The sequence below is a fragment of the Hippocampus guttulatus genome, chromosome 7 (assembly GCF_054856545.1).
Source record: "Hippocampus guttulatus isolate MCC_2025c chromosome 7, RoL_Hgut_1.0, whole genome shotgun sequence".
NCBI classification, from domain to species: domain Eukaryota; kingdom Metazoa; phylum Chordata; class Actinopteri; order Syngnathiformes; family Syngnathidae; genus Hippocampus; species Hippocampus guttulatus.
In genome coordinates this window covers 8,563,663-8,576,209 of record NC_141267.1, presented here as the reverse complement: position 1 = coordinate 8,576,209, position 12,547 = coordinate 8,563,663, and the positions used below count along the sequence as shown (strand labels likewise).

The window sequence follows — 12,547 nt, the reverse complement described above, 5'->3', positions numbered from 1 at the left end:
TTTGAAAAAAACAAAAAACTAACTGAAGGAATAGTAAAGCACATTGTTCTTGGTTAAAATCTCCATGTACTCCGATTTCCTCCCACATTCCAAAAACGTGCATGGCAGATTAATGGAACATTGAATTGTCCCTAGTTGTGAGTGTGAGTGTGGATGGTTGTTCATCTACGTGTACCCTGCAATTGGCTGCCAACCAGTTGAGGGTGTACCCCGACTAGTGCCCGAAAACAGCTGGGATAATGTCCAGCACGGCTGTGACCCTCGTGAGGAAAAAAAACCCCATAAGAAAATGGATGGATGAATGGCTGAAAATGAATCAGAAATTAATCAGAAAATAAAATGAGAAATGATCTAAACTGTATTCGTTGGTGATGTCAAGTTGTTTTTTCTTTTGTCTTTTTCTCAGTTACTGCTCTGTTGCAACAACACGCATCAATGTCTTGGCTTGAGGTAAGCAACACACACACATACACACGCACACACACGGTGGATAACAACAATTATTTTGTCTTTATGAATGCAATAAGCCGCTAAACGAACAGCCCTTTCCTTTTCAATACAGTACAGTTTATTGTCTGCTTTTAAATTAAAAATGCTCCACCCTTGTTAAGCTATTACTTGTTCATTGCCTTCAGGGTAAACTCGCATTTGAATTCCACAAACTCAGAATTGATTTGCCATTGATCGGACAAGTTAGAGCAACATAAGAAAGATAAATGTTAACGTTTAAGCAACCCTACGGTTTCCTGATATATCCAAGTCATTACATTCCCTAATTTCCCATTTTGCAACCCAACTACAAGATAATTTGATTCTGTTCAACAATTCGTTAGTTGCAGTCCTACCTTTCCCATAATTTTAACATCAACGCCATCATTGTGGTTCCAGAAAATATTCTGTTTCTGTATAGCTGCGTGGTAATTTCACGGTGCACGAATACCTATCGCAAAAGGTAGAGGAAGAGTGGGAAGTGCAGCAAAAGTGGAAACAGGCTCTATTCTGCGGGTGAGACTGATCACACCCCAAGCACCTCTGGGTGTGATTACGCATCCAGTATGGGTGAAAGTTTTAAAGCTTTGCTTCTGGCTGCGGCTGCCTGCTGGGATAAATGCTTGCAAACATCAGACTCTCAGCATGAAGGTCATTATGCTTGCTCTTCACACCATCGTGATCAATTAATATTCACTTTCTCAATTAGGGGAATAGTAGCAGCTTTGATTGCTCCTCAAGCATTTTTAGAACAACAGCATGCCCTGATGAAATGCTCTCATCTCTGATTATATGATGCTGCTACACGCTGAGATGGGCCGTGTGTCTATGTGCGCGCACGTGCGTGTGTTTGTTTCAAGCCAGCGTTAGGTTTAGAAGAAGCCGAGATGTAGTCTGAGTAAGTATCAAGATTGGTTTTGAAGTTGAGCTTTCCACACTAAACTCACACAAGGATGTTTATGCCAGGGTTGTAATTGTTGTTTTTGCTGTGTGTGTGTGTGTTTTTTAAGAGCAGGTTTGTAACTTTTGGAAAATGATTTATTTGGAGTACAGTGTTCGAACCTCGGTTTTCGAACGACTCTATCATCCAAGTCGGATTTCGACCAAAAAATTAGAGATTTTTACGCCTTGGATTACGACCGAAAACCAATTTGCGACCAAACTGAGCAAATCCAAAGACGCCACTCGACTCCTCTCGGTTTCCTTACACGAGGAAGTGACGCTTTCCTCATGTGTAACGTTCATTGTGAGCAGACGTGTTTGTTGTGATTTACGCAAATCTGACTGTTTTTTTGCTATTTCTGCATAGTGTATAAGGCCCTAATCATGGGCTAGTAAAATCGTTTCGGATTTCGAACACATCGCTTTTCGAACAGCCTTCTGGAACGGATTATGGTTGAAAACTGAGGTATGACTGTATTTGTCAGTGCAAGATTTTAAAAAAAAAACTAAAATCCTCAAGCGACTGTTCGGTGCAGCAATACCAAAACACATACATTTAAACTGACCCCCGAAAGCTAAAAAATATTCATGAACAATGACGAAAAAGGACATTTTCACGATTGTTACAGTAGGGCCTCGATGATGGTGTCATGCAGGGGTCGGCAACCCGCGACTCTGGAGCCGCATGTGACACTTTAGCGCCGTCCTTGTGGCTCCCTGGAGCTTTTTCAAAAATGTTTGAAAATGGAAAAAAAATTGTGGGAGGGAAATATATTTATGTTTTAATATGGTTTCTTTAGGAGGACAAATATGACACAAACATTCTTAATGTTTTCCAATGTTGCAAAAGTGTGTAGAACAAATGTGCGTCCCATGCCTCGTTCATCATGATAACTTTGAAGGAAAGGTGTTGGAGCTTCCAAATCCTCCTGTTCGCACACTTGACACACACACACACACACACACACACACACACACACACACACAGTATGTTGCCTCTGTTTCATGTCTATCACTAACTTCTTCTCATTTTCATCCGAGATGTCTAAATCCATACTCCACCATGGGTGCTAGGCTCGTGTCGTTACCGGTATGCAGTTGGTTATTCCGGTTCGCAAAAGACAACGGGCAGATTATGAATGGCAAATGTGTTCAGGAAACAGCAAGTGGCACCTTCTTTTGTTTTTCAAACAAGAGTACAAAAGGCGGTCACATAAACATAAAAGGCAATTGGTGAAAGCAAATTATGCTGATTAATGGCTGGTGTCGAGAGCCTGATTCTAAAGATCTCTCGAGTGACACGAGTCACTGCATTTAAGTGTGTGCCGCATGCAAACAACAGCTTGAATTAGACAAGAGCGTGATTCCAGTGAAGGTGCAGCCACCTGATTTCTTCCTATTAGTCTTCAGTTGTATTGATCAAAACATGTTATGCGACTTATTTATATGCAACAATATGCACTTTATCATCACTGTCTATTCAAAAGCTGGTACGGGGGCACCTTTGACGTTGACTACAATCCTGATTTGATGGCACGCATCTGATTCCATCATGAAAGCTTAATTTTGAAATCTTTATTACAGTGGTTTATTACTGAAGTTAAAATAAAGCAAAACCACGCTTGTCAAATGCACATTGAGAAGGAATATGATATACACTGTATGTCACTGATATTTCATGAATTGTATTGCTCATTTTGTACCAAGCAGCCAGACCCATTCCTAAGTCGCAATGAGATTCATTTCTGGTTCATCACATGTTTCCTCCGTGTTATCACTGGTGGCATCTTAGCATGTCACTAATGACCAGTTTTAGAATTGATTATTCTATCGATTTATTCATCAAAGAATCCAATTTTTTTTAAAAATTACATTAAAGTGTATTACCAGAACATTTTTTCTCACATTGCTCTTTATTGACCAATTATTAGTGCTTATTTGGTATTGGTTCATGATTTGAAAAAACTAATAAATTACAATTAAGAAATATGACATAAGAGTCGTTGATGTTTTATGCACCAAACTTTTTGAAACAGATTCACTTACTGGTTCGGTCATTGTTTTCTGAAGTAAAAGCAGATGTTTGCAAATGTCTTAGTATGATTCATGAATGGCTCTAAAGGATTACCCGATTAGTAAAATACAGCAAGGGGAAAAAAATGTCAGGTGTGATTGCCAGCGTGTGTGTATTTGTAGAGCGCCTCGTTATTGGACCTGAGTGCACACGAGTCAAGGATTCAAAGGCAAGAGAGGAGGGGGGGGGGGGAAGTGACAGCCAGCATGTGGAGAGGAGCTTTGAGCTTGGGTCACCTCATTACAGTTGCTTTAGAACGCCTTGTTGTTGCCCTCAACAACCCCGTGTGATATATTCCAGTCGCTGGAGGCTTGAGGCAGGTATACTTTCGCAACTTATTCATATACTTATTTGTATGCATAACAAAGATGCGAGATGAAGTTGCATCCATTCTTCCAGGTCGCTGTGTTGTGAACAGTTGAGTGGGTCGTGGTTTCATTTCATTCAGCAGTCGGGCTCAGTTTGCAAAATCAATTGATCAAATCAAATTTCCTTTTCATAGCCCAATATAATATAAATAGTGTCATTTGTCTATAAACACGTTATTAAGTACTCTGCTGTGTAACATTGTATAGAAAGAAATATACTGTAGATCAGTGGTTCTTAACCTGGGTTCGATCGAACCCCAGGGTTTTGGTGAGTCGGTCTCGGGTTCGACGGAGCCTCTGCCATGGAGGTTAAGACACACGCGACTCAACGTGTTAATAAGTTATGACACGCCCGCTTGGACATCACTGGCTGCAAATGATCACATTACATTGCTTGTCCAATCAGTGATGTGGGACATTTAGTTTGCTTAGTACCGTATTTTCCGCACTATAAAGCGCAGCGAAAAGTCATCCATTTTCTTAAAAGCTCACGGCACGCCTTAAATCCGGTGCACCTTGTGTATGGTCATTACGGTAACACGTCGACCCCAAGATGGGTCATTGCTGGAGACATGCTTACAATGTTATGACTTGCTGTTGGTTCAGTGAACTGTGTCGCTGCTTTATTAAATACGTTTTTGTTGCAGCTCCAAAAAAAAAGAGAGCTGTGGTGTTGTTGTTGTTGTTTTTTTTAAACGCATACTTTATTAATGGTTTTCACAGTCTCAACAAATACAGGTACGTCTTTGTCCGACTCCGTGCCTTCTCTTCTTCTGTTCGACATGATTGCCTCGGAAAAACGTAAATTAATGAATCATCCATCCATCCATCTTCTACCGCTTATCCGGGGCCAGGTCGCGGGGGCAGCAGCTCGAGCAGGAAAGCCCAGACTTCCCTCTCTGTAGCTACTTCTTCCAGCTCTCCCCGGGGGGTCCTGAGGCGTTCCCAGGCCAGGTACGACAATTGAAAATAATGCATCAAAACAGAAAATCAAGCGAGGAAATCACAAAATAAATTCTATAGCCCCACTACAGAATTTATTTTCTGATTTCCTCGTTTGCGAATACAGTGCACAACAAAGGAATGAAGAAACACTTCTGAGACAGTCCAGTGTCCTCCAATTTACTGATCGTTCTGTTGCAGCTACGCTCAAGGAAATGACAAAATAAATTCTGTCGGGGGGGCTATAGAATTTATTTTGTGATTTTCTGTTTTGATGCATTACTGTATTTTCTATTTTCGGAGTTTCATCGAAGTAATCGTTAATTTACATTTTTTGGAGGTGGTCATGAACGCCTCTCGAGTATAACAGAAGAAGAGAAAGCACGGAGATGGACAAAGACGTACCTGTAGCTCCATCTAGTGGACGCATTGTATATTGCGCCTTATAGTCCAATGCGTGCAATATATGAAAAAAAATTACCAAATAGGCCATTAATTGAAGGTGCACCTCATAATCCAGTGGGCCTTTTAGTGCAGAAAATACGGTAGTCAACGTGTGACTGTTGTGATAGTACGTCATACAATTAAAAAAAAAAGTACTTATCTCTTGAAATATTATTTTCTTTTTTCTGTTTTTAATAAATGCTTTTTTTTTAATATCTTGAATTTGTAAAAAAATATATATATACAGTATATATTTAAATATATATATATATATTTTTTTCACTCATGAAGGGTTCGCTGAATGTGCATATTAACTGGTTGGGTTCGGTACCTGTAAAAAGGTTAACCACCACTGCTGTAGATCAACTTAGAACAAATAACTTTGAAAGCATGTTCCCCGTAGTCATACACGCCCCTCCTCCACTGTTTGTGAAGGCCTGCTTTAATGTGAAGGCGTAGTTTAATATACAGGTACATTCAAACGTTTTAGTCAACAGCCATTCTTCTTCAAACATCCTCATTGATTGCACCGCTTGGTTAATGATCCAATTGCAAAAAGTGAAGCTGGGCTTGAAGTTGTTGCGTGTAATACATCAAATCACTTGGGTAAAGCAAGTGAGTTATCCATCCGCATCGGCACAGCGGCAGCAGGTTCTTGATTAATACAGAAGTGTGGCAAATAAGAGCGCAATCGTCTTGCTGGTTTTCCTGACGCAGAGCCCTGCTGAGCATCTTCTGTTCCACCTGATTACACACTGGCCTTCCTGCTTCCATCTCATTCACACTTTGAATGGCGGGACAGCAGCCAGGTGATAAGCTCACCAGCTGCTTTCTTCCTGCTGTTGCTTGGGTGGAAGACGACGTGCCATTCAACTAATAAACATGTTGGAGGCCCTTTGGATCAGGACATGCTTTATTGCCTGCGTTCGAAGTTCGTATTTCCAAAATGGCAGCCTTGGCAAAATGCTGTTCCTTTTCTAAGGAGTTAGAGTCAAGCAAAAAGGACGAAATAAATATTCGCCATGTGTATACGTTTTCTGATTCCTTCAAATTAACTAAAAAATTATTTGTCGTATCACTGCTTTAAACAGCGCGGCCTCACCAAAGAGGGTATTGATTTTTTTTTTTTTTTTTTTGGTCTGTTCGCTTGGCTGCTTCTATATCATTGTGACACATTTAAAATAGGGTACTTGGTGTACCGTTCACACAAACGATTGGAAGAATGGTCCTGTCATTTGTCAAGAAGACAATGCTATACTCTTCAAGCTGTCATTCACCTCAGCCATCAACACAAAAAGAGGTGGATGTGCGGTTGTTCACGGATAACTTGTGTAAAACGTGCCTCCTCTGCAATACCTACAGACTATGGTAGCATGTCATTTTGCATGTCAACAGTGCATTTCGCATGCCAGTCTATTCTTATCATCTCTGATGTTTCAAGAAAAACCCACATGATACATTTTTACCACCTATCAGTGTTACATCCTAGACTGCACAGGCTATTTTATTCCTGAGTGGTGTTTTTATATTACTAATGTGTTTTTATCACTGTCCCCAAGCTTTTAACCCTAGCTGATTTGCGATGGACTTGACATTTTCCTTGGTGGCACCGGTAACCATTTCTTCTCGAAAGGAGGCGGATGGGGTGGGGTGGGCAGGAGGGTTGGGGGTGGGGGGCTCGGGGGGAGTGGTCGGAGTGGGAGATTATAAAGAACATTTATAATCCATCCTCTACTCACCAGACTGCCGATGCCCACCTCTGATGAAAAAAATCAAACGAGAATAGGCCGTTAAGTTATCCTTGAGTCGCCAGGAGCTAGCTAGCGAATTCTTGTTTTATGTTGTCTTGAGAGGGAAGAAATTTCATCTGTGCTGTTTGTTACACATACAGCACATTTGACAATAAAGTTGTATCCAATCCAATCCAATCCAACAGCGAGCTAGATAGCAGATGCTAAGATTGCTCATCAGAATCGCACATGCCTCCAAAGTGACTGTTGACAGACCTTTTTTTTTTCACTGGTTGTACTATTAATGGAAGTATTTGCAGAAGTATTTGTGTTGGTAAAGATAAGATAAGAAAACCTTTATTTTTCTCACAATGGAAAAATTCCCAATTTACAGCGGCAAAATTATGAAAGGGAAAAAGTAGAAGACAAAAAGTATATAAAAATATAAGCATATTAAAAATGGGTGAATGGGGGTGAGTCCAGGGTTTCAGGACCATCTATTCAATAGCCTGACAGCAGTCGGCAGGAATGAGTGGCGGTACCTCTCCTTCTTGCAGCATGGGTGGATCGATCTCTGGCTGAAGGAGCTGCCCAGTGCTGTCAGGGTAGCCCGGAGGGTTGTGGGAGGGTCTGTTCATCACAGCTGTTAGCTTAGCTGAATAACTTAAGACAAATTGCTGTTAACTCATAAACGAGGCTTTTAGAAATGTTGTGTCAAAGCCATGTCACACTCGAGGTTGCGATGTATTGTGTCATGGCTCCGATTCAGTCATAGGTACAAGCACCCATCGCTTCCTTTTGTTGTGATCTTGCTTACTTCATTGTTAAAAAGTATCCATATATTGTTGATTCGCTATGATTGTGTGAAAACACCATTATTCACCCTATTAACGGCCCAGCCCCAAAAGCATGAATTATGTAGTGGAACAAAAAGTTCATTGAGCTCTCCTGTCATGTTTTATTTCTTACAACATATTGGGGGAATTCTTGGTACATGGCCACAGTCCTTTTCTTTAGGTTAGATTTAGGCTGACAAAAGACCAAATTAGCTTCAGGCAAATGCTCATCCGTTAAAAGTGTTTATTTTTGTCGGTATGCACTCTCCCTTGCTGTTTGGAAAGTAATACAATTGCATCGACGTTTCATAGCTGTGAGCAGGTCTGATGTTTTATTGACCTTCAGCCATCACTGCCAGCCTCCCTGTTTACACATTGAGAATATAGTTTCGTTTGGGAGGTCATTTTAAAGAGACAAAGAGTCCAATTATAGGGTAGACAAACAGCAATTGAATCTCACTGCTGTTTGAGTGAACTGTTATATTTTGTTAGTGGGCAGTGTTGTTGATTGTATGGGTATCATCCGTGAAGCCCTATTGTTATGTACACGTGCACAAAACGGGGCCTGAGAGAGGTGTATACCACTTAGCATAATGATAAATATGGATGCGTGGAGTGTGGGATAAGAGGCTGATCCACATGCACACAAGACCAGATGCACTGGAATACTTAAGAGCTCCAGGCATGAATTGAGTTATGAATGTGACTGCTTTAATGCACTTCGTTTGTTCTTGAAATAATTCCTACACACCATTTTTCAAAAAAAGAAACCCTTGGATCAGTAAATCTTCGTGATGGTCTTTACATGCAAACAGCAACACTCATTTCCTCTTTCCTTGTTATTGCTCTCCAGGGTCGTAGGGAGTCGCTTCCTGTGGTCCATCAGGTGGTCAGGCGACGCTACTCAGGCCCGTTACTGCTCCCGCCTCTTCGGAGGAGACACTCGTGTCAGGATCACCATTCTGACACCCGCCACTTTTATGCTGCACATGGGTTACCGCTGCATCGCCTCGAGGCTCTCTACTGTCGAGCACTGACCAGTCATGATGAACACCGGTCAGTTAATTTCTGTCATTTACATTTAACTGTTTGTTTGGCTAATGATTGCCCACATGCACAAAGTCTGTGGACCCCTGTCGTCCAAAGTCTCCACATAAAACACTTAAAAATAGAGTTGCAACAAACAATTATTTTACTAATCGAGATGAATCGGATGGAAAAAAAGAAGGCCTACCAGTTTGATACAAATCTCTGAATGACATGTTTTCTCAAATTACCTTTTGTATGAACAATGATTCAGCAAGAGAGGAAACGGATGATTTTCTATATGCGTCACTCTACTTCTTGAAGTGGTGTTTACATAACTTTACGGGGAAATTACAATGTCCTACCATCACCGGTGAGTTATTTTTTTTTAGCTACTCGTGTCCTTGGGCATTACTTGCTGCCCACAAGTAATCCCCTATTTTATGCAGTGCCAGATGCTCTCACGTTATTTATACCAAATTCCGATACAAAGAGTATGAAATCAGACTAGAAGGTGTTGCAAAATTTTGTGTTGTCCAATTTTGGTGAGAGTGTCAAAGATGAAGTCTAATGGCTATATTTTTGTTACTGGCACAAGTCATAAATCTGCATGAAAGCAGGTTAGACTGGGTGTTGTTCATTTAGCAGATGCGCCCATGTCGATGAATTTTAAAAAGGGTGGCCTGCGCCTTCGTGGTTCTGAACACAACCAACTTGTTTCGCCCCCAATCAAATTGACTCTTGTGCCCTTTAAAAGCGGCGCGCGAGGCGGGCACTCATAGTGCTTGACATGGCAGAAGAAGAAACTGATGTAGTGGAGTCCAAGGGGAGGTTGAAGCGTGCAAATGTTTTAAGGAACTGAAAGCAGACCGCAATCGGCAGATAATGTGAAGTTGGCCAGGGAAATCACAGAGAGCGCATTCCACTCGTTCATGTCCGTCGGAGACTTTCATCAGATTCTGACTGAAATTGGATTCCAAATTACTGAGGCTGGTTTTGTGTATCAACAACTAACCCTGTCATTTTTGCGTTTATCTATTTGCTCAAATGAATGCACGAGTTGTCTGGTGGGACACATTGTGCTAATTTAAAACCTTGCATTTCTCATCTTTGCTTTGCGAATGAGGATCAGATTTATTGGCCAAGTATGCAAAAAAAGGAATTTTGTTCCTAGTTACAACCCGCCAAGAGGAACATAAACAAGAGGGCAAGAACCAACATGGAGCAGCCTGGTGGGTCGGTGTTAAGCGCCCCGATATCTTAGATGTGAAAGTAAAACAGTCAGGAAGAGGAGGGAGAAAAACCCCCCAGATAAGAGTCCAAACATTGTTTTTGAATGGGAGGATGGTTGGAGCCAGAGAGAAAAACCTCAGCACATGGAGCGTACATTTAAAAAGACAGTACAATAATTATTGAGATTTAACATGTAATAAACAAGGTGGGGGAGGGAGGGGAGGAAAGGAGGCGGGTGCTCGTCACAATCTATGAAATGAATACGTTCAAGTCTCTCCAGAGCAAAAAGCATCCGCCTTCACTGAGAGCCAGAACAGAAAAAAAAAGAGTGGGATATGATAAGGTCAAATAATGATATACTGTAATTATATATATTCCCCTTCTTCAGTATTGGAAGGGCAAGTTCAATTCCTTTGTTTTTGGCGAATACTGAAGAAGTTCAGAGGTCCAGATATTCTTTCATAGTATTTACATTGAGACTTAGGAGAGAGCACATTGGTTGAAGCCACCCAATTTTCAAGTTACTTAAAGTGAATAACATTTAATATTTGGTGGCATAACCCTTTCTTGCAATAACTGCATCAAGTCTGCGACCCGTTGACTTTACCAGACTGTTGGATTTTTCATTTCAAATGCTTTTCTAGGTCTTTATTGGTTTTCAGGTCGTTCACTTTGGTTCTGGGAGTACCTCCCTTCAGGTGGTAAAATGAAGGCTCTTTTGGGTTAAGGTCACGTGGTTGACTTGGCCAGTCCAAGACCTACCACTTTTACCCCCCGAGGAAGTCCTTTGTTTTGTTGGCAATCTGTATTGGGTCATTGTCTTGTTGCATAATGAACCTTCTCCTGATTAGTTTGGATGCATTTTTCTGTTAATTGCCAGACAAAATGTTTTGGGGTTTTTTGTTTTGTTTTTGTTTTTTTGTATACGTCACAATTCATTTTGCAGCTACCATCATTTAAATCACGATCATATTGAAAAAAAGAGATCACAGTTTACAGGGCACGCCTGTGTCATAGTGCCAGAGATTAGAGCTGAATATTAATTTTTTTCCACTAGAATTTCACACAGAGTAAGTCCCTTTCTGGGTTAAATTCAGATTGTTTTACTATTTGTTCTTTTTGTAACATTTTGTTTAGTGGTGTGCCATAAGATTTCTATTATGTTTATCTCATGTAAAATAAATCACAGATAAAGCAAATCCTTGCCGTAAGTGCATACGGTGGAACTTCCTCCCAAGTGTGCATTAAATGCTTAGGAAACCAGTTTTAAAATTGACACAGTGGACGGACAGATGGCTAACAGCTCGGACTCAGGAGGGCGGAGAGTGGCATAAAGGCCATGAGAGACACAGAGGAGAGGAGGAGACACAAAACCGACTGGTGCACAGCCAGTCTCCTCATCAGTGTGGCGCGTGGACAGCACCGCGCCATGTTACGCTCTCACATCCTTTAACGTCCACTTCAAATTTAGTCTACCCCCAACCCACCGCTCCTGTTGACTGAAGAAATTAGCTTTTCAAAGGAGCAGAGCAAACCAGCGACCAAATACAATACAACATGGAGTGCGCGACGCTGAGCAGAGAGGGAGCGGGGCTTGCCAAACCACCCAAGCATTTGTGGCGGCAGCCCAGGACAAACATACGGATCAAACAGCGCTTCAACTCGGACACCGAGCGCTACCTGTGCCGTAACAGGACCCTGGAGAAGCTCCGACCTGTGCTGAAGAAACCTCGATTGTCCTGGCCCTCCACGCTTAAACGGTAACCACTTTCTCTTGCAAATTACTCTCTAAATTCAGAACTTCCCATAAAGTGATAAACTAGTACGACCAAAGAGATATCAGCTATATGATTTTCATTTACACCGCCAGAGAGGTTTTAATTAACTTTACAATGGAGCTGTTGTATTTTGCTGTGGTGTGGAAATGCACTGTGTAATAGTGAGAGGTTGCCATATTTAATTACACAATAAATCGTAACACCTCTCCGTGTGATTCAGTGCAGTTCTGTACTACTGAAAACTACATCCATAATAATACACAGACACTTCTGTTAAAGTAAATGTTCTCTGACATTGCGAATCCACGTTGAGCATTATGATTTGGATGTCATTTTTATACAGTTGGACTATTTGGGTGTCATTACATTGTGCCGGCGTACAGAGTTAAGTGGCTCCAAAATGTATGTATGAGGAAGAATAAAAAATGAATTCAATAGAAACCCGAAATTGCGACCTGTTTGCGACAACAATTTTATTGAACCTTAAATCTTTCGAGGTTATCCAGTATGTTCATCTCTGACCGCACATTTGTTGTTGTTGTTTATTGAACATAAAACATATACAGTATTTGTATTTCACATATCTATCTATCTATCTATCTATCTATCTATCTATCTATCTATCTATCTATCTATCTATCTATCTATCTATCTATCTATCTATCTAAATCGGAAAATTGTCTCT

General features: G+C 41.0%; 1 protein-coding gene across 3 annotated transcripts in view; it reads left to right on the top strand.

Moving 5' to 3' along the window:
- LOC147202158 (3',5'-cyclic-AMP phosphodiesterase 4C-like) overlaps window positions 1-12,547 on the top strand; it is a 91,988-nt gene that overhangs the window by 8,057 nt on the left and 71,384 nt on the right. Inside the window, exons 2-3 of one of the 3 annotated variants that reach the window (XM_086115840.1) lie at window positions 407-450; window positions 8,679-8,881. In XM_086115840.1, the coding sequence (XP_085971966.1) occupies window positions 436-450; window positions 8,679-8,881 (218 nt within the window). In that variant the 5' untranslated portion in view covers window positions 407-435. Of the gene's footprint in view, window positions 1-406; window positions 451-8,630; window positions 8,882-9,093; window positions 11,845-12,547 lie in introns of those variants that run through there. The other 2 variants (XM_086115839.1, XM_086115841.1) reach the window with 2 other exon arrangements.